This window comes from Xenopus laevis, chromosome 9_10S, assembly GCF_017654675.1.
Source record: "Xenopus laevis strain J_2021 chromosome 9_10S, Xenopus_laevis_v10.1, whole genome shotgun sequence".
Classification (NCBI taxonomy): domain Eukaryota; kingdom Metazoa; phylum Chordata; class Amphibia; order Anura; family Pipidae; genus Xenopus; species Xenopus laevis.
In genome coordinates, this window is record NC_054388.1 from 52,477,531 (window position 1) to 52,496,535 (window position 19,005).

The 19,005-nt window shown below is 41.7% G+C and overlaps 1 protein-coding gene across 1 annotated transcript; it reads right to left on the bottom strand.

The window, feature by feature from the left end:
• Positions 1 to 1,844: 1,844 nt before the first annotated feature.
• On the bottom strand, positions 1,845 to 18,549 carry gja7.S (gap junction protein, alpha 7, 45kDa (connexin 45) S homeolog). Its single transcript, NM_001086084.1, is given in 3 exon segments — positions 1,845 to 4,044; positions 7,235 to 8,378; positions 18,523 to 18,549. Coding segments are annotated over 2 exon segments (1,134 nt in total). The 5' UTR covers positions 8,361 to 8,378; positions 18,523 to 18,549; the 3' UTR covers positions 1,845 to 4,036.
• Positions 18,550 to 19,005: the final 456 nt, after the last annotated feature.

Here is a 19,005-nt window from a genome sequence, read left to right on the forward strand (position 1 = left end):
AAGTGGATCCATCCTTTGGCTTATATCTTTCCTCCTCTTCCTCTGATCGGGAAAGTGATTCAGAAGATCAGGGAGGACAGGGCGGAGGTCATATGCATAGCTCCGGCATGGCCGAGACGTCCCTGGTTTCCTCGTTTACTACAAATGACAGTGGATGCCCCATGGAAACTTCCATGTGCAGGACCTCTCCTAGTCCAAGGGACATTCATCCATCCAGACCCGGGTCCATTGGCCCTGACGGCTTGGCGACTGAGCGGCAGAATCTAGAGGCTCATGGTTTATCGGGAGAAGTCGTAAACACATTACTAAAATCCAGAAAGGATTCTACCAATAGCAGATATGGGAGAACCTGGGAATGTTTCAGGATGTGGAGAGAAACTAGAGGCATGCCTTCAGCAACCATTAAGGTTGGAGAATTGCTCGAGTTTTTGCAGTCAGGTCTGAGTAAGGGCTTGAGCGTAAGCACCCTGAGGACTCAGGTCTCAGCCTTATCTGCCTTCTCTGAGGTGCGCTGGTCCCAGCATCCTTTGGTAGTTCGCTTCTTCAAGGCAGCCGTTAGAATCTTGCCAGCAAAGAGACCTTCTTGCCTGCAATGGGACCTACCTTTTGTACTACAGATGCTGTCCAGACACCCCTTCCATCCTACAGAAGAAATGTCATTATGGTTCCTGACGTTAAAAGCTGTGTTCCTGGTGGCAATCACCTCGGCCAAGAGGGTAGGGGAACTACAGGCTCTTCTATACGACAACACCAGTCCAGTGTTTTTTCAGGATAGAGTAGTCCTGAGATTTGCGGCTTCATTCAAACCCAAGGTGGTATCTCCTTTCCATCTGAAAGACGAGTTATCTTTACCATCCTTTCCAGATGAGGAAGAAGACCAAGATCTTCGAGCATTAGACGTAGCAGTGGTGGTAAGATCCTATTGTGAGGCCACATCTCAGATACGAAATAGTGACCGTCTTTTTATTGTCCCTGCGGGAAAGAATAAGGGGAAAGCAGCCTCTTCCTACACGATCTCCAGTTGGATAAAGCTGGTCATTAAGAAGGCTTACTCGTCTCAAACCACTCAGGACCAAGCAAGCGTTAGGGCTCACTCTACCAGGGGGCAAGCAGCTTCATGGGCCGCTGAAGCGGGGACTCCAATGGAGGTGATTTGCAGAGCGGCTTCATGGTCATCATTCAATACCTTTCTTTCACACTACAAGCTGGATGTCTCCTCATCCAGGAACGCTCAGTTTGGCGCCAGTGTTCTCAGATGTGCTTCTGGAAAGCAATAAATGTTTTTGCAGTTCAATGTCTGTGGTTATTTATCCCACCCTATGGATCCGGGGAGCTTGCTACATCCCGGTGAGAACTGACATGGAGAGGACAAGGGAAAATTGCGTCATACTTACCGTGATTTTCCTTTCCTAGGCCTCTCCATGTCAGTACGGCCCTCCCAGACATTTAATTAAGGAGCTTGTTACTAGACACCGTCGAGAGTGTAAGTGACACCTTTATTGTTTGTGGGAGGGTTCTTCTGACGGAGCATGAGGGGAGGGGCTAGTCCCGGTGAGTACTGACATGGAGAGGCCTAGGAAAGGAAAATCACGGTAAGTATGACGCAATTTTCCCTTTTAGGTCTGATCTTATAAGTGGCTTCCTAGAGTGCCGTAAACCCTTCATGTTTTTGTATACCCCTGGAACTATAGCAGGCTGACTGTTGTGTTTGTAAATATCTGTAATCTGTAAAGCGAGGCAACAAGTATACATATTTTTACCTGCTGTCTAGTTGGGGGTTAATGGCAAAGTCAAATAAAAACCAGCAATGCTTGCTTTTAAATACACAGAAAATGAGACGTACATTTTTTTTTAATAATAACTTCGTATAAAAAACAAAATAATTTTTCCAGTACCAAAAAGTCTTCAAAAAAACAAAGTCATACATAAACCCCCCCTCCCCCAATTAAGACAAAAATCTATCATATAAAGAGATGAGGCTATGAGAGGTCTGTAAAATTTCAAGCGTCTCCAGCATAGATAAAGAGCAAATATAAGGGGAAAATGGCTTCCTATGAAAGGGCACACTGTTATCATGGAAACTAAATCCGAAGGGCTGCATCATTTTTCTACGGAAAGGCAGGGCCGTCAAAACACACCACGTCAAATTGCTTCTTGCCATGGAGTCTGTGAATCCCTGAATGACACACTTATAGTTGTCAGAAGAATGTTATTGGTGTGCCGTGCTAGCGTCCTTTGTCTTCGACCTTAGTGCAAAGAGATTGGTGACATTTACCTGCTTCTGCTGCTGCTACTTTTCCATTGAAAGGTGACTAAATGGCCTGTGGCAGCTTATGAGGATAGAAGACAACTTGTCCAACACTTTAAATAATGCAATGAATTCTAAAAACAAAAAATTCACATTAAAATTAAAATAAAAGGTAAAGTTGTGCGGCACCAGATAATGAAGAGAACTTCCTCTGCAACATGATTTATCCTCCCTTCATTGGCACATAAGGGAACAGGACAGACGGCTATTTGCAAGTACAGGGAGTTCACTAGGGACTCATTTTCCTTTGCTGTACCAACTTCCTGGAGAGAATGCTTTGGTGCTTGAGATCAGGTACAGCCTCCTAGCGGGAAAGAGCAGTTTATATGGTTCCAGTTGTAAGAATGTTATGAAAATGTCAGTAATGCAACTAGTTTTTCTTGGACAAGAGACCAGCAACCAGTGGGTTAATTTAAGTATATTAACAGCTGTTCACTTCTGTATACACAGTAGCCCCCTCACCCCTGCTCCTAGACATGTGAGGTTATTTTTTTGGAATTTGTGAAGGAGCTAGTGGTGGTGACTGATGGAATGTGCAGGTTACCCTGAAGCAGCTGGACCACTCCATGTACAAAAGTGTTTGCAGAAGGAGTGCCTCTGGAATGTTTAAAGCTTTCAAAAAATCAGGGGAGGAAGATGGTAAAATTAGCCTCCCCTTCCCCTAATTATGTGTATTTGGCACAACCCCATCCTCCAGCACTGCTGCCAACTCTCAAGCTTTCCTCCAAAATCTGTCAAATTTCAAAAAGACATTAAAAAATACTAACAGGGAATTCCACTCTCCAGCTGCTTCTGAATGAGAACCCTCAGCCTGTCAGCAGATGCTGGGACTTGTAGTTCAACAGACAGACAGCAGGGAGGGTCAGCACTTTAACAGAACCCAGGAATGTATAAAGCTTATTTCCTAAGAATCCCCCCCAAATAGGGTTGCCACCTTTTCTGGAAAAAATACCGGCCTTCCTTTATATTCATCTTTTTTCCCTATTAATAACATTGGGATCAACTATAATTTTTACCGGCCAGGCCAGTAAAATACCGGCCAGGTGGCAACCCTACCTCCAAAACAAATGCAGTCAGAGGGAAGGTGTGCTAGCACTAATGGGCTCCGAGTACCGCAGCATAGTCATATGGAATTCAACTACATCTAAAAAATATAAAATAGAAAGGAAAGATATCCCTTTAGTTTAATGCTAGGTATCGTATAAAAGAATAGCCTTGAAAGTAAGCTGGCACAGGGTCTGGCAAACTACACCCACAGGGTTGTCCAACTCTGAGCTAGCTGAACTATTCCAACACTTGCGGTATTGCAGTCTGCAGCACAATACAAGTGTTTGCAGCACCTTCCAGGACACAAAAATATGAAATAAAAATATTTGTAGGCTGAAATGGGCTCTCACCCTATAACCAGAGGGTAGAACAGCCTGAAACCTACGTAAACCAGTGGTATTAAACCTCGCCCGGCATTGGCAGCACTTGGCATGGGACAAAGAACATGATCTCTGTTTGTGAGGGCCGATGGCAGTCAGTTCATCAAACACAGAGGTGCATTCAAACCTCTGACCCATCCCCCAACACCCCCCCCCCAAAAGAAATAGTTCCATTTTCTTCACTTCCTTTCGCCCTCCGCGTTTCCCCCCCTGCCAGGAGAGGGTCAAGAACCTTTTAGTAACTTGATTCCAGTTGAACAACAAGACATTCCATCCCCCCAGTCAGCCCACCCGTTGATGATCACAAACCTGTAGAGACAAAGAAATGAAAGAGTCAGAAATAGTACAAATAATAGGAAAATTATGTTTTTTGGTTATTGCACAAAGTTTGGGGCTGAACAGTCAGACTGGAAGAATGCTTTCTAGTGCTGAGTAACAATTCAAAGGAATGTTGTTTTTTCCCCAAAATGCCGAGTTTTCATTAGATTTATACTTTTTGAATGGAGGAAACAAATGGTAATGGTACAGGAGTGGACTAGATCCAGTTTTGTTTGGGGGGGCAGTACTCCACACTAGGGGTGCAAACTAAAGGGGGGGGGGGAATCTCAGCAGCAAACATTATGGGTGGGTGTGTTGTACTCCTAATTAGTGAAGCTTTTTCTGAATTTGTATAAAACAGGACATTGTTAGTTGACAATTCTTATAACGACGTATTAGCCAGCAGCCAATAAGAAACAACTAAGCATGTCTGCTGCTTTATAGCTCAAAACACATTGGACTATAAAATCAGTACAGGAAATGTAATATATTTATATGACTTCTTATAACTCTATAGGGCTTTAGTTCTCCTTTAAATAAATCAACCAGGCTCACCGAGGAGAGCTAGCTTGGGGGCAAAGGTTGGTTGAAGAGTTAAAGGACATGCAAGGCTTATTAATCCATTTTTTACCAGCATGTATACAATTATACAGCAATTTTGGCGGCCTGGACCAATGTTTCTGTGCTTATTAGCTGTTTTTAAATAGAAACTGAAGGAAAAATCAAGGTGCTGCTGAAATTCAGCAGCTCTACAACTTCGCTAAAGAAGAGAAATCCAGTTCCACTGCCTGGTTAACTGTAAAATCTGACTGACACAATGCAAATGCAAAGCAAAGTAATTTATGGATGCCTATGGATAAGCTTTCCAGATGTGGCTCCCACTCACCTCCAGTGACTAATCGCTAACCTCCTACCCCACAGCAGTACTCATTTTCTAAACACACCAGCTTGGAGTTCTTGTGTGGTACAGAAATCTCTGAAAAAGTTCAATCTTCTACATGCACCCACCTAGGGTGGAACGGGGGATGCCTGGAAGTCTGAAACAAGCTGGTGGTGGTAATGCACTCTGCAGAAAAGCTCTAGCTTAGCTTCACTTCATCTGCTGCTGCACCATAACTGACCATCACATACATCAACATACACATACCAAATATACAAATCAGCAATGTATAGCCAGCTTAACTGCAGCCCTATGCCGAGTCAGTATCAGACCTTGGGGGAAAAAGGTACAATTCAGACTCTAGGTGATTAAGGCTGACCCCAGACACACACAGCATGAGTCAGAACAAAAAAATCATGCACAAAGCTGGGATTTTGCTAGATTTCCGTTCTCAGAGTGCATGCCAGAGGAAAGGTGAGCCTTTAAACCTCATGCAAAAGCAACTGGTGTGTGCCACTGGTCTTGGAAAAATCAAAGTGTCCCTGTCCTCCTGCCACTGCTGCTAATACCACTGAATGTCAAGCAGTCAGTTTTGTGCATGTGGAACAGTGACAAGAACGAGCTATTGGCAATTATGTTTGTCTGTGACTGCTGAATGTACACCAGATAGGGCACTTTGTTTGAATCCAATGGTATTAGGATCAGTGACAAATGGACATAGGCATTTTGACCACTGGTGTTTAGTTCTGGAATCCAGCGGTGGTAAAAACGCCCCAATGTGCCATTACCCTTAAAGCCACATTGCCAACCAGAAATGCACAGACATATTTATGTGTTGAGTCTATGGTGTGTTTTTCACTGGAAGGATCAGTGCCTAATAAAACATTCTCCCGAGGTTAAACCAAATTATATACACACCCAAGAAATGATGCACCATTATGCACTTTACATGCCTCTGTGATTTCTGTGCCATCAACAAAAAGTATTTCATGCCTAATGCGGAGCAGTGACACTGGGAATGACACTAAATGGTTGCACACGATTGAATAATTTCAAGTTTAGAGGCCAGACAACAACATGTTTCCAATCTTTCCCCATTTATTAATATGACAGTGGTCTGTCATATTGACACACGGGCCGATATAAGCGGATGAGAGATGAAGTTGACAGTTTATGGAACCTTCTAACAGACTTCCAGGACTGCATTGGTTTGTTGTGTGCTCCTCAATCCTCTTGTCCGTATTCTCCTCCTTGTGATTCGATTGTTGGGCCCTAGGACCAATGATCGGATCAGTCCGATATCGGGGAAAGATAATCTTGTTTGGCAAACAAGCGGATCTCTGTATGTATGCCAGCTTTATAGAAACAATCATCTAAACCAGATGATTGCCATAGAAACTGCTCAGAAGACAAAATGCCCTGAATTGCCCCATCTGCCATTACCCTTGAATAAAATTGTTGCTGTTTAATATTTTTCAAACCGAAACAGAAGTCGAAGATCTATTACAATTAGCAAATCTCTGGGGATCTGTTGGTCATTATCGCTTGCTTGCAGATTCTGATGTTCAGTACATTTTAGCATCATCAAGTCAAAGGATTAGGGCTCACCCTTAATTGTTGCAAGCAAAATCCTGGCTTTATCCTGTAATCATGCACTAATTGCCCTTAAATACAAAAGCATGATTACCCTACATGTTCTTTTATTATTAGTATTTAGAGTGGAACCAAAGCCCCAGAAGAAGTAGGCTTGAAGACTCTTGTATCTTTCTTACATGGCTCTTATCAAGCTGGCAGCACAGCAGCACTGTGACTGATGATAACCGGCTCTCAATGTGTCGGAGTTTGGTTTTGTCCAGTCTGCAGCAGTTGTTCTGCAGTCCACTACAATCTAAATATGGCAACAAATGGGCCAATAAAAGCGGTAATTTCCCAGATGGCTATGGCAGCTCAATGGCCTATGATTTTGGTCAGGAAGGCCCTCCTGAGGGACCCAATCTGTCCAAACAGGCAGATATTTATCAGGTAGGTTTGAGAATCCCATTGGTGAGGGCTGCATTGGTGTGTTTATGTGGGTCATACATATAACAGCCTGGCACTGCTTTCCATAGGGCTTTAGTTCTCCATTTCAAATTTTATATAAGGAACATCTAATGTGTGTCCCTGTCACCTGTTGAGAAATGATAGCCCTCAGGAAGGAAGCTGGAAGCAATCACATCATACACATGCTGCCCTTGCCTGACAAAATACACACCTACAGTATGCAGCCATCCATCAAAAACCATAAAGATGCAATTGACTTACCAGATTTTTCACGGCTTCCCACTCCCTTCTCTTGTGCAAGGTTCAGTCGATTCTGTTCTGCAGCAATGCTGTTGGCTTCAGGGCTACTGCTTCGGGATGCATGGGCAATATCAGCTGATGGATTCAGGTGGAAAGCCAAGTCAAGATGCTCTTGAGCCAACTTGAGGTGCTGCCGCAACCTGTCTAGCTCATGTACTGGCATCTCAAAACCTTCGGACACTCCATTTCCTGGAAAAACTGGTTTGCCGTTGGGTAGTTTGCCTTTCTTCAGTACTGAGTGGTAATTAGGAGGGGCACTGGGTTTCTTTTTACGGGATTCCTGAATTTCTTTTCTCTTCTGCCGGAGGGCATCTCGGATACCCCCTATGCCTAGATGGAAGAGCTCACACAGGTTGAGGAACAGGCAGAGAGCGCTGACGGCATACATGATCAGCAGAAAGATGGTCTTCTCAGTAGGACGTGACACAAAGCAATCAACAGTATGAGGGCACGGGTTGCGGGAGCACACGAAGAAGGGAATGACCTCAAACCCATACAATACATACTGGCCCATCAGGAAGCCAACTTCAAACACTGAACGGAACAGCAGTTGCAGCACATAGACTTTCATTAAGCCATCTTGTTTGATTCGCCGGCGGCCATCGTGTTTCTTTTTGTCTCCTTTCTCGCTGTCTTTTTCGGGTTCCTCTTCTTCACAGATCATGGGGTCTTCCTCTTGATTATCTTCAGCCTCTTCATAGTCTCTCATGGCTCCCCGATGAATTATCGGAGCACGCTTTTTGCTTTTTGTTTTCTCCAGGCGTCTAATCTGTTCATCTGGCTGGCGTGCAATTCGATGCATGGCGAACCCCAGATACATAATGGATGGGGTGGTGATGAGAATAATCTGGAAGACCCAGAATCGAACATGTGACAGGGGTGCAAATGCATCGTAGCAGACATTCTCACAACCGGGTTGATGTGTGTTGCAAGTGAATTTACTCTGTTCATCATAATATATAGACTCCCCACCAACAGCGGTCAGGACGATTCGGAATATGATGAGCACCGTCAGCCAGATCTTCCCAACGAACGTTGAGTGGTTGTTGATCTCCTCAAGGAGACGGGTTAAGAAACTCCAGCTCATTCTGAGCCCCGATCAGCTCTTCAGGAGGAGAAAAACAAAGAGTGTTAATCACACAACAATTAACCAACCAAGGTGGGGGATATATGCATATTTAATGAACAGACATCAGTGCTAATGAGTCTGAATATTTAAAGGCCAAGAACTTTATTTATTAATGTGTGAACCACAAAAAGGCACCTTTCCATAAAACCAAATAGAACCTAATATTATAATAACTCATGCATTATTGACTGTTGCCATCTTTGCAAACCATTTCAGTCCCTATTATTTATACACTTGCAAGCTTCTTATTCTACTTTTGCAACAAGTTCTAAACATAACCTCTTAGCAGCCAGCCCTGTCAGCTTGACCTGACTTTGAGGCCTACTAAATAACTTTTGATCTTCACAGTATTCACAAAAGCTAATTAGAAGCTGGGCTATAACAAACCTAATATAAACAGAAAAAAATTAAACACATCATCGCAGGCACAAATCCAAATCTTTGGCTTCTGGACTAACAGGTGCTAATAACCCTTTATTCATCCACATTAAAGGTGGAAATTCAGGATGTGACCCCCTAAGGTAACATGAGCAACAAAACACTCAGAATTGCCCCCATTCAGCCCTACAGGAATCGCCTGAATCCTCAGTTGCAACCCAGCGATTTCTATATTAATAAATGAGAAGGCAATTCAGCACTGTCACCTGCCCACCAAGCTGGAAATCACTCAGTGCCAAGGGCCTCTATCAGAAATCATGGAGCCCCATACTAGTTAGGTAGCCTGAATGCATGGCTGCACTCCAACTACTGCAAACTCCACACTCGCTTTACCCTTAACTATGCCGACCTACTCACATGATCCTCCCACCTCATTCACATTCTCCTCAAGACACACGCACGGGTGTGCATGAACACATATGGACACACACACACAACCTATTGTCCAGAATACTCAGCGCCTGGGGTATTCTGGATAACAGATCTTTCCATAATTTGGATCTTCATACCTTAAGTATACTAGAAAACCATGTAAACTTTGAATTAAACCAATAGGCCAATTTTGCTTCCAATAAAGATTACTTATAACTTCGTTTGGATCATGTACAAGGTACTGTTTTATTATTCAAGAGAAAAAGGAAATGATTTCTAAAAATTTGGATTATATGGATCAAATGGAGTCTATGGGAGACAGCCTTTCAGTAATTCAAAGCTTTCTGGATAACAGGTTTCCGGTAACTTATCTCATACATGTATATGCAGCACATTTTTACAGTACAGAAATATTACCAAAGGTTGGTAACAAAAATTGCAATACATGCAAATACAGGTATGAGACCTGTTATTCAGAATGCTAGGAATCTGGGGCTTTCCAGATAATGGATCTTTCCATAATTTGGATTTTCATACCTTAATTCTGCTAGAAAATCAAGAAAACTTTAAATAGACCCAATAGGCTGGTTCTGCTTTCAATAAGGATTACTTATATCTTAGTTTGGATCAAGTACAAGGTACTGTTTTATTATTACAGAGAAAAAGGAAATCATTTTGAAAAAATTTAGATTATTTGGATAAAACGGAGTCTATAGGAGACAGCCTTTCTGTAATTCTGATCTTTCTGTATAAAGGGTTTCTGGATAACGGATCCCATACCTGTAGTAACAATATAAGAGAGATTAAGTGGCATAAGATGGAAGGATGTAGTTCACTGTTCCACAGAGCTTACAGTTTAAGCATGCTTATAATATAAATAAAGATTCTCAGGCTCTGGCTCCTACATTCATTTAGATGAAATTACAAATCTCCACCTCGTTAGAAAACACAACAGTTCTTATAGAAGTCTAGGTGACTATAAACCTGTTTTGCTGTACAGAGAGCCTCATATTTCTGGAGAGTAATTAAATAGGGACACTGTTGCCAAAGTAAAGAGGGTTCTGTGTAATAAATGTGCTGTAGCTCGGAAAGGGGGGGTTATATTACTCAAAGTACAAGAAAAACTGTGCCTGAGTGGGGGTTGTATTCCTCCTTTCTTCTATTTTTAGCATGAAACAAACAACATTTACATATTGCTTACCCTTTAATCTTTCCTCAATAAAAATTTAGTGAGGAATTGAGAAGCTTAGTTCAGGCAGAGTTAACAAAAACCAACTTTTAAAATGCATAAGTGTACATGTATATGAAACCTGAACTTCTGAAGGCAGTAAGGCTTATTATATTATCTGCATACAACCAGCAGCACCATCAGCCATTCATATTCCAGTCTCTTAGGGTCCAAATTACCCTAGCAACCAGATTGCTGAAATTGCAAACCCTGAGAGCTGCTGAATAAAAAGCTAAATAACTCAAAAACCACAGATAAAAAAAATAGCAAAGTGTTTCAGAAGATCATTCTCTACATCATAGTAATAGTGAATTTGAGGGCAAACAACTTCTTCAATGCTTATAAATTACATGTGAAAAGGAACATGTCATGTCTTAGCATGTTTATGGCACCTAACAGCAGTCCCTGTGTACAGATTCCTAGTCTGGACCTGGACCCCTATTATGTGTATGCAGCCCATTATCTACACACCAAGCAAAGTTATTTGTTCAACACTATTTCAACACAAGGGGATGTGCAGTTCTGCCCTTTGTTCTCGGTTCCTGTATGTATATGATGCTATGAAAGTGTTTGAAGACACAGAAGTTTGTTCCATCCCGTTTGACGGATCCTGCAATCTCTTTGGCACTCCTGTGACCAGGAAGTTGCTGGTTTCCTCATTAGAACATTAGCCATGCACACAGGTTTTACTAAATGTCTTCCCCTCCCCCTAAAGTTAAAAAATTAAAAAGATTATGTGAGTGGCAGGAAACCTCCCTTCCCACACCCAAGTGAGAGACAGATGGTAAAGTAACAGAGAATTCAGGGGGGTGCGAAAGGTCTAATTCTGCAGGCAACTGGGAATAAAATACAAGCCAAGCTCTGTATAGGGGGGGGGGGAGACTTTATAGCGCTATATACAGCTGTGTGAGTTACAAACACCCCACCCATGGGAAGAGAACCGCAGTCATAATTAAAGGGGAAGTTTTAAAAACTTAAAATCAGAGAACGGAGATTTCACTGTGTATATATATATATATATATATATATATATATATATATATATATATATATATATATATACATACGAAGATCCCTGTGGGGAATCGAAACGTTGAGTGGAATAAACACAGTTTGCCTGCATTGAAAACAATCCTGTGTCGCTCTTTTTCGCAAATATCTACTGGCACCCAGGTTTTTACAGAGTCAACGGAGTGCACCTTTGGATTTGGTAAATATATATATATATATATATATATATATATATATATATATATATATATATATAGTGCCTATAATTAAGTACTTTATGTATGAAATGTGTCAGGGGTCTTGTTTTTAGCACTTTTTTCTGTAGTCCCAGAATTGAGCTCTCCCCACTGGGGTCTCTACATATTGGCATAAAAGCATCACTCAAGGTTCAGCAAGGTTTAAAATGCACACAATGGGAGTTTCTGTTGTCTCCTTTGGCCCATTAACAGTCTCCTCTTGCTCAGATACTTGTTCACATGACAAATGGATCAGCTTTAGGAGGCTCTGCACCATTAGAGATGACTGTTGGCAGTTAACCAAAGTGACACTTTCCCACTGTACGTAAGAAAATCCCTGCTACGGCATATTCTTATTCAGTCACCTCAAACAAGAAACCTGAATCTACTGGCATTTCAGTCTCACCTATCACTGACAAATAGCAGGACCATTAAAGAATAAACGTGTGGTTATCTTGGAATGCTGGGGAATGTAGAAAGATCAGAATAGGAGGAGGCAGTGGAACCTCTTCCAGTAACTTTACCCCCACACACACTAGTATCCCAGTTCCCTATTTGATCTCATGACCTCAAACTTAATCCCTAAGAGAAGGAGCAATCCCTTCACATTACACGGATGAGTTTCTCCCTGCAATTTGGCATTTTGCAGGATTATGGAGGTCCTGAGAATGTGTTGGTTTAATAAATGGAAAATAAAGTGCTCACTCATGATGCAACCCCTGTGGTGGGTGTGGAGGCCCCTTGTGGTATAATCAGCTTTGGCTTTTCAGCACATTTCTCCAAAAAGGACATCGCTCAACTCAGCACCACACACTTAAAAGTGCAGCTTGCTGGATTCTGCTGCTCTAAAGAGCAAACAATATAGTAGAAAGGGAGAAAGCAACAGAGGGAGAGAAACAGATAGAAAGAATGTAGGATTCAACTCCAGCATCTGGAATCGGGAGTTTAGACAAGTGCCAGCATGCCTCATTTAGTAGCAGCAGCTCCCAAATACCAAGCTCCCTTCCTAATGAAATAAAAATATATATTAGTGGGGGCCAGTTGCCATACTGTTGCCTTTATTTCTCTAAGGGCAATGGCAAACGGGGAGATTTTTCATCCATGACTATTTATGAGAGACTGTGGGCGACAAAACGCCTGAAAACGCCTCCATTTAAAATCATTGAAATCTCTGGTGCTATGACTAACATATCTCCAAGTCGCACAAAGATTCCTCCAGAGATTTCGGGTGACTTAGCAATATTTCATAGCACCAGCAATTTCAATTATTTCAAATGGAGAGCCAGTTTTCGGGAGATTTGTCGCCCACAGTCTCTCATAAATAGTCGCAACAAATCTCCCATCTGCCACTGCCCTAAAGGACTTGCCAATAGCCACAAGTGAAAAACATATGAAGGATCCCAAGTGTCGATAGCACCCAAGCCACTACTCCCAGGTTAAATTAAACGCTCACATGATCCATACGCCCCATCCAACAGGGAAACTATCAGCCCGCTACAGCTCAGTTATTTCTGTTTGTTCTTTTGTGACAAAATGTAACATGTTCAGATCACCTTCATAAGGTCAGAAATACATTTAATCAGAGGTTTGCTTATTAACCCAACAGAGCGCATAGGGATTCCATTATTAACCTCTGCACTGCCAGATACCCAGGCATCAGTTCTGAAAGAGCCCTCACACTTCCAGACACTTAGCCTTTGCATCTGGAAATAACGACACTTCTATTTTCCGCCATATGTATACAGTAGATCTAAATGCTCAGTGTTTTTGTTTGCACTGTTCCAGCTAAGCTTTCTTATCTCTCTCACATGGGAAAAAAATATCAACTTTTTATCAAAAGCTGCTGTGTTCAAGTGTATCAACAAAGGATTTTATACTTGCTTCCACTTCCAAAAGACTAGCACATTCTATCCAGCCATTTGTCTTATCATCTTAAAAAAAATAAACATGCATTTATGCAGGATTAACAGATCACACAGGGTGACTTTATTTCCCTAATGTAACATTAAGCTACTGTCTTACAGAGGTGGGAAGCAGGTGGGTGAGAAGTGGCCCCAAACAGGGAAGCACAGGGTGGTAGAAAAGTCACTGCCATTCTGTGAGGTTACTTCCTATAGGCTGCCTACAAAGCAGCTGATCCATTTCAATTACAGTCTTCCTAATGGGTAAGTAGGAGTCTGATCTTACAAGCAAGCAATGCGATTTCACTCCTGCACCACACTATCCTCCACTCACTTCATTGCTCACAGGGCTGGGGACCTAGGCTCAATTCACCATTATTCTCTTTGTATTTGTTAGGGTCATTGACCCTAGCAACCAGATTAATTATATTACAGTGTTTTCCATTACTAATGTTTGACATATAAGAAATTCCAAATCAGAATTTATTTAGGGGCAGAGTAAGGAACTTATTCAGAGCACAGCATGTGCAAGGGCAAGTTAGCTGCAAGAAGAATATCTGGTAGCCCGAAGACATGGAATTTAGAGGGATGCAGCTGCGGAGCAATAGAGGGAGGGAGGTTCATAGGTGACATCTTGGAGAGGTTACAAGCACCCAGACTCCATTCATAGGCTCCCCACAAGTGCACAGGGGCCACTTACATGTGCTTCCAGGCCACAGTGACCATATACACATTGATTACTCTGTGGGTAAAGATAGGGATGTCTAGCTCTTGCCTAATTGTACACTACTCCACCATTACTGCAAGGTCTGTATTTTTGCCTTTGCAGCCCTAGGCACCAGGCCACCTTCCTACCTTTGGCCACCAGTGAATGTGAGGAACAGTTTGTATATGGCACATGCCCTGATCCCCAAAGGATGTGGTACCCCCCTCACCCCCATCAACTCTGCCACCAGATTTAGAAGCAAGGGCAACAGCTGGCAAGGGAGGATTTTTAAATGTTTATATAAAATATAGAGCCATGGGTTTCTGTATACTTACTATACACACTACTCCACAGTCACAGTCCATTCCTTGCAATCTTGCCTTACAATATACACTATGCCATAGTTACCGGCCTTTTAATGGATATTGTGTTGCCTTACTATACTCACTACACTAGTAACACTATAGAGCGCAGTGTTCCTATCCCACTGTATAGAAGATGATCTGCCAGGCTGGTGACCCCCTCCCTGTCCCCCACCAAAAAGACAGCTTAGGGAAGCCCAAAGGTCAAAAAAAATTATCTTAAGTAAAAGACTTATCTGGACATAAACCCAAACATAAAATTGTCCTTAATGGAGGAAATTGCAATTCTAAGCAAGTTCCCAATATCCATTCATTACACATTTCACTGGTTTAAAAGTTTTCAATGCACTGAATGTAGTGTCTAGTGTTTATGTTCTTTGCACTGCTGGCTCTGACTCCCAAAACAATGCAACAGAAACCATTGGATTAACAGGAGAGGAATGAAACGAAAAAGAAAGACACTGCTATCATTAGTAAATACATTTACAAATAATTAGAGGAATGAATGTATATACGGAAGTTGCTTAGAATTAGATTATCTTTCATTATGCAAATATAGTATTTTTGGATGGAGTTCCCCCCTCCTGAAATTTACTAGCAGGTTTGGGGTTACAGACACAGAACAGTAAGACATAAATTTGAGTTCCTGGATCAGTCAAACAAAAGAAAAAAATGTAAAACAGACAGCAACACAAAGGCGGTAGATGCTTTTTGCAATTAAACCTCATTCGTTTGCAGAACATTAAGGTGGAACAAATTAAAGGGCATGTAAAGTCTAAAATAGAATAAGGCTAGAAATGCTGTATTTTGTATACTAAATAAAACATGAACTTACTGCACCACAAGCCTAATCAAACAAACAATTTATGCTTTCAAAGTTGTCTACAGGGGGTCACCATCTTGTAACTTTGTTAAACATCTTTGCAAGACTAAGACTGTGCACATGCTCAGTGTGGTCTAGGCTGCTTAGGGATCATCATAAACAAAGCTGCTTGAGTTCTGCATGGCTGGTAAGTAAGGCAGGGGCTCCCCCTGCTGTTCATAAGTATGATTGTTTCCCTGCTCAGCAGTTAGGGACCATCTGACAATTCCTATCCACAGCAGTAAATGAAGGGAGAATTTCACTGCATACTGTCAGGTTTCTTGTAAAAACGGTACACATTTTTAAATTAAAGTATATTGGAGATATGTTTCTTTTTCATTAAAGAAAGTAAAAATGGGATCTTATTTGTTTGTCTTCACATGCCCTTTAAGGCTGTAGTAAATAATGTCCTACTGTGCTGTAATGGTCTTCACACTTGACACTGATCCCCCACACTGCTTAGGTCCTTTACACAAAACAAACCAGATCAACGTTTGGTAAAAAAAAATCCCCAAAACTGTATAAACATTACTGGGTTACTACTAGTAATTAGACAATTATAAAAAATAAAGCACAATCCAGTATCATACAAATCTGACATCTACCTAATTAAAGGCAAAGTAAAGTGTTTTTGTGTGTGTGTGTGGAATAGAACAGTATTTGCTCCCAAGATCACAATACTGAGTTACAATCAAAATTGTTGGGGAAAAAAGTGAATTACTATAATTATATGGAAAAAAACCCCCAGATTTCCCCAGAAATCAGAACATTTATTATAAACATGTTATGGTTTCATCCCGGATAAAACACAGCATTTGGGTCTTGCTTTATGGCTGGGATTATGGATCTTTAAACCAGTACAATATGGGCCACACTTGGGCACATCTGACTACTCGGCCCCATTCCCGAATGTCTGTATGTGTGGATAATTTAGCCACAAACACTAAGAACAGAACTTTACAGAGCGCAATCCAGTTGTACAGGGGTTCTGGTCGTCGGCAATTCGATTGTTCATTCTGTCCCGCCAGAAGAAAATTCAGTCCTGAACAGGGTGATCTGGGGGTTAAAAACTCCATCACGTGCCCCTAGGAGCATTTTGTACTGCACTGCACAATAGGTTAGTGATGTCCATGTTAAACATTACACACAGGGACACAATGCAGGACTGAGGTCAAGAAAAAGATGCCTTGACAGAGAGAGAGAGAGATGCTGGGTCCCCCTCATCTCCTGGTATCCCTTGTTAGCCTTCAATAGTCAGGTAGTCAACTTTTTGTAATTTAGATTGTGCTCTATCATGTAGGCAGGGGCCCAGTGCCAACTAGTGACATACCCTTCATATACCCTAGTTGCCATAAGACAGGAGTGTCCATACTTTACTAATGTGAGGTCTACTTTTAGCGATGCTGTCCCATTATGATCTACATCCAAAAACATTGTCACCATTCTGTTCCATAGATACCAGAAATATTACTTAAATATTGATTTATTAGAAAATGTATATGGCTATATTTAACAGACAACTATTTCTTAAATGACTTTAACATAATAAATATCTAAATGAAAAGCATGAAATAGGAGGGTGATATTGCTGACAGTGTCTTGAGATCTACTGATCACCAGCTAAAGGTCTATTGGTAGATCCCGATATACCTTTTGGGCAACCCTGCCATAAAAGATCATGCCATAAACCTGTTCCCCAGAATCTTCTAAAAAACCTTCACAATCCCACAATCGCATTCATGCACCAACTACTTATGCAATATACACTCCACTTCATCACAGGAAACATTTCATTAGAAAACTAGACATAGATACATCTACTTATACAGATCACAAGACACATTAGGGGATTATCTCCCTATCGCCAAATCCATGTACCAGCTACTCATCCCTATGGACTGGGTCTACAAGCAGTTACTGAATTATCAGGGTAATTTATTTACTGTATGAATAGAGTGTAAGCTCTTTAGCACAGGCTCCTCCTTCCTGCTGTGTCTAACCCATGAATCTTTTATATCATTTTAATATCTGTTGCTCCCTTACCATAAAGTTATGAATTAGGTGCATGCATATAAAATTTGTGTGGCACAATACTATCATCCTCCTTTATTTATGCAGTGAAGACATATGCCACAACGCTGGAAACGAGATTATACACATAAAGTGCCTGTTCCAGTGGAGCTTACAATATTAGTTGCAACACTACCTATATTTAGTCTTATTATAGTTTTTGTTTTATAATACATATTTTTATTATATACATATTTTCCTGATCAATAAACAGCAGAAAAGGCAGAAACAAACAATGACAAGGTATTCTGTTAATCCAGGGAGGACTCACCATATGGCACATTAGAATTTGGAAGGCGCACACCCATTTTATTAAAAAAAATGCTGAGATGCTAATCCAGGGGGGGGGGCTGCCCAATCATCGCCTCCTGATAAATATCATATAAATAAATGAATGGCTGCCTTTTTGATCTATTTTGCACTGAGAAGCTTTTTGCCCCTGATGAAGACCACTGAGGTGGTCGAAACGCGTCGTGTTTTTCTATGATGTCTGTAAGTTTTTACTGATATGACTTAATACATTTTGACTTTTTATATAAGACTGAGTGTGCAATCCATACATTTATTTATTCACCATATGGCAGGACGGAGGCAGAATTCACTAGTTATTAGTAGTATTATTGGGGGAGTAAGTAGAGACAGTTACTATTACTGGGGTAGTTGTCAGCAGTCTGTGTGTAATACAAGAATAAGACAGTATCACAATGTGTATCACAATGAGAGAGTTGGCACAATGCGTATTTGGGGCCAGTTAGATTGTATTATTGTACACTAAATAGTTAGTTCCTGCATTATAACGATTGGATAACTAGGGCTAGTTAGTTAGTTTCATGTGCAGCACAGACAGTAGGACACTCACGTAGAGGCAGCGCTAGTTCGGACTCACTGTATGACGGGGGAAAGGACGGTATAAGGGCAGAAAGTGATCACTTACTGTACTAGCGGTTCCTGGTTCCGCGCGCTCTTCTCCGCTGGGGCAACAGAAGCGCCAACTCCGCGGCCAGACAAAGACAGCGTGGCCCGTCACGTGACCCCACTTATCCCCGGCACGGGGAGGAGTCATGGGACTAAAGAGAGTCCGACTACTGAGGGTCTCTCCGCCTATAAAGTTTAGCCTATACTCAAGGGGGCTGCACTTAAACCCTTGTCTGTGCCTGGCTCTTACAGTACCTTTCTATTCACATTCAATTTATTATTTTCACCCCCAGGCCTGGGGACACCCTTCACTTTATTCATGGCTCTTCTACCTCTTTATTGCGTCTCACAGGGAGGGTTTATATAAAAACACACGTCCCCTGCGCTTACCCCCTTATATTCTGTGTATATAGAGCAGAGCCTGAACTACGGGTAGTCCGACAAGTGTTACCACATTGAATAGTGTTTGCGCTCAGTGAAGTGGAAGTACTTTGCGCACGGT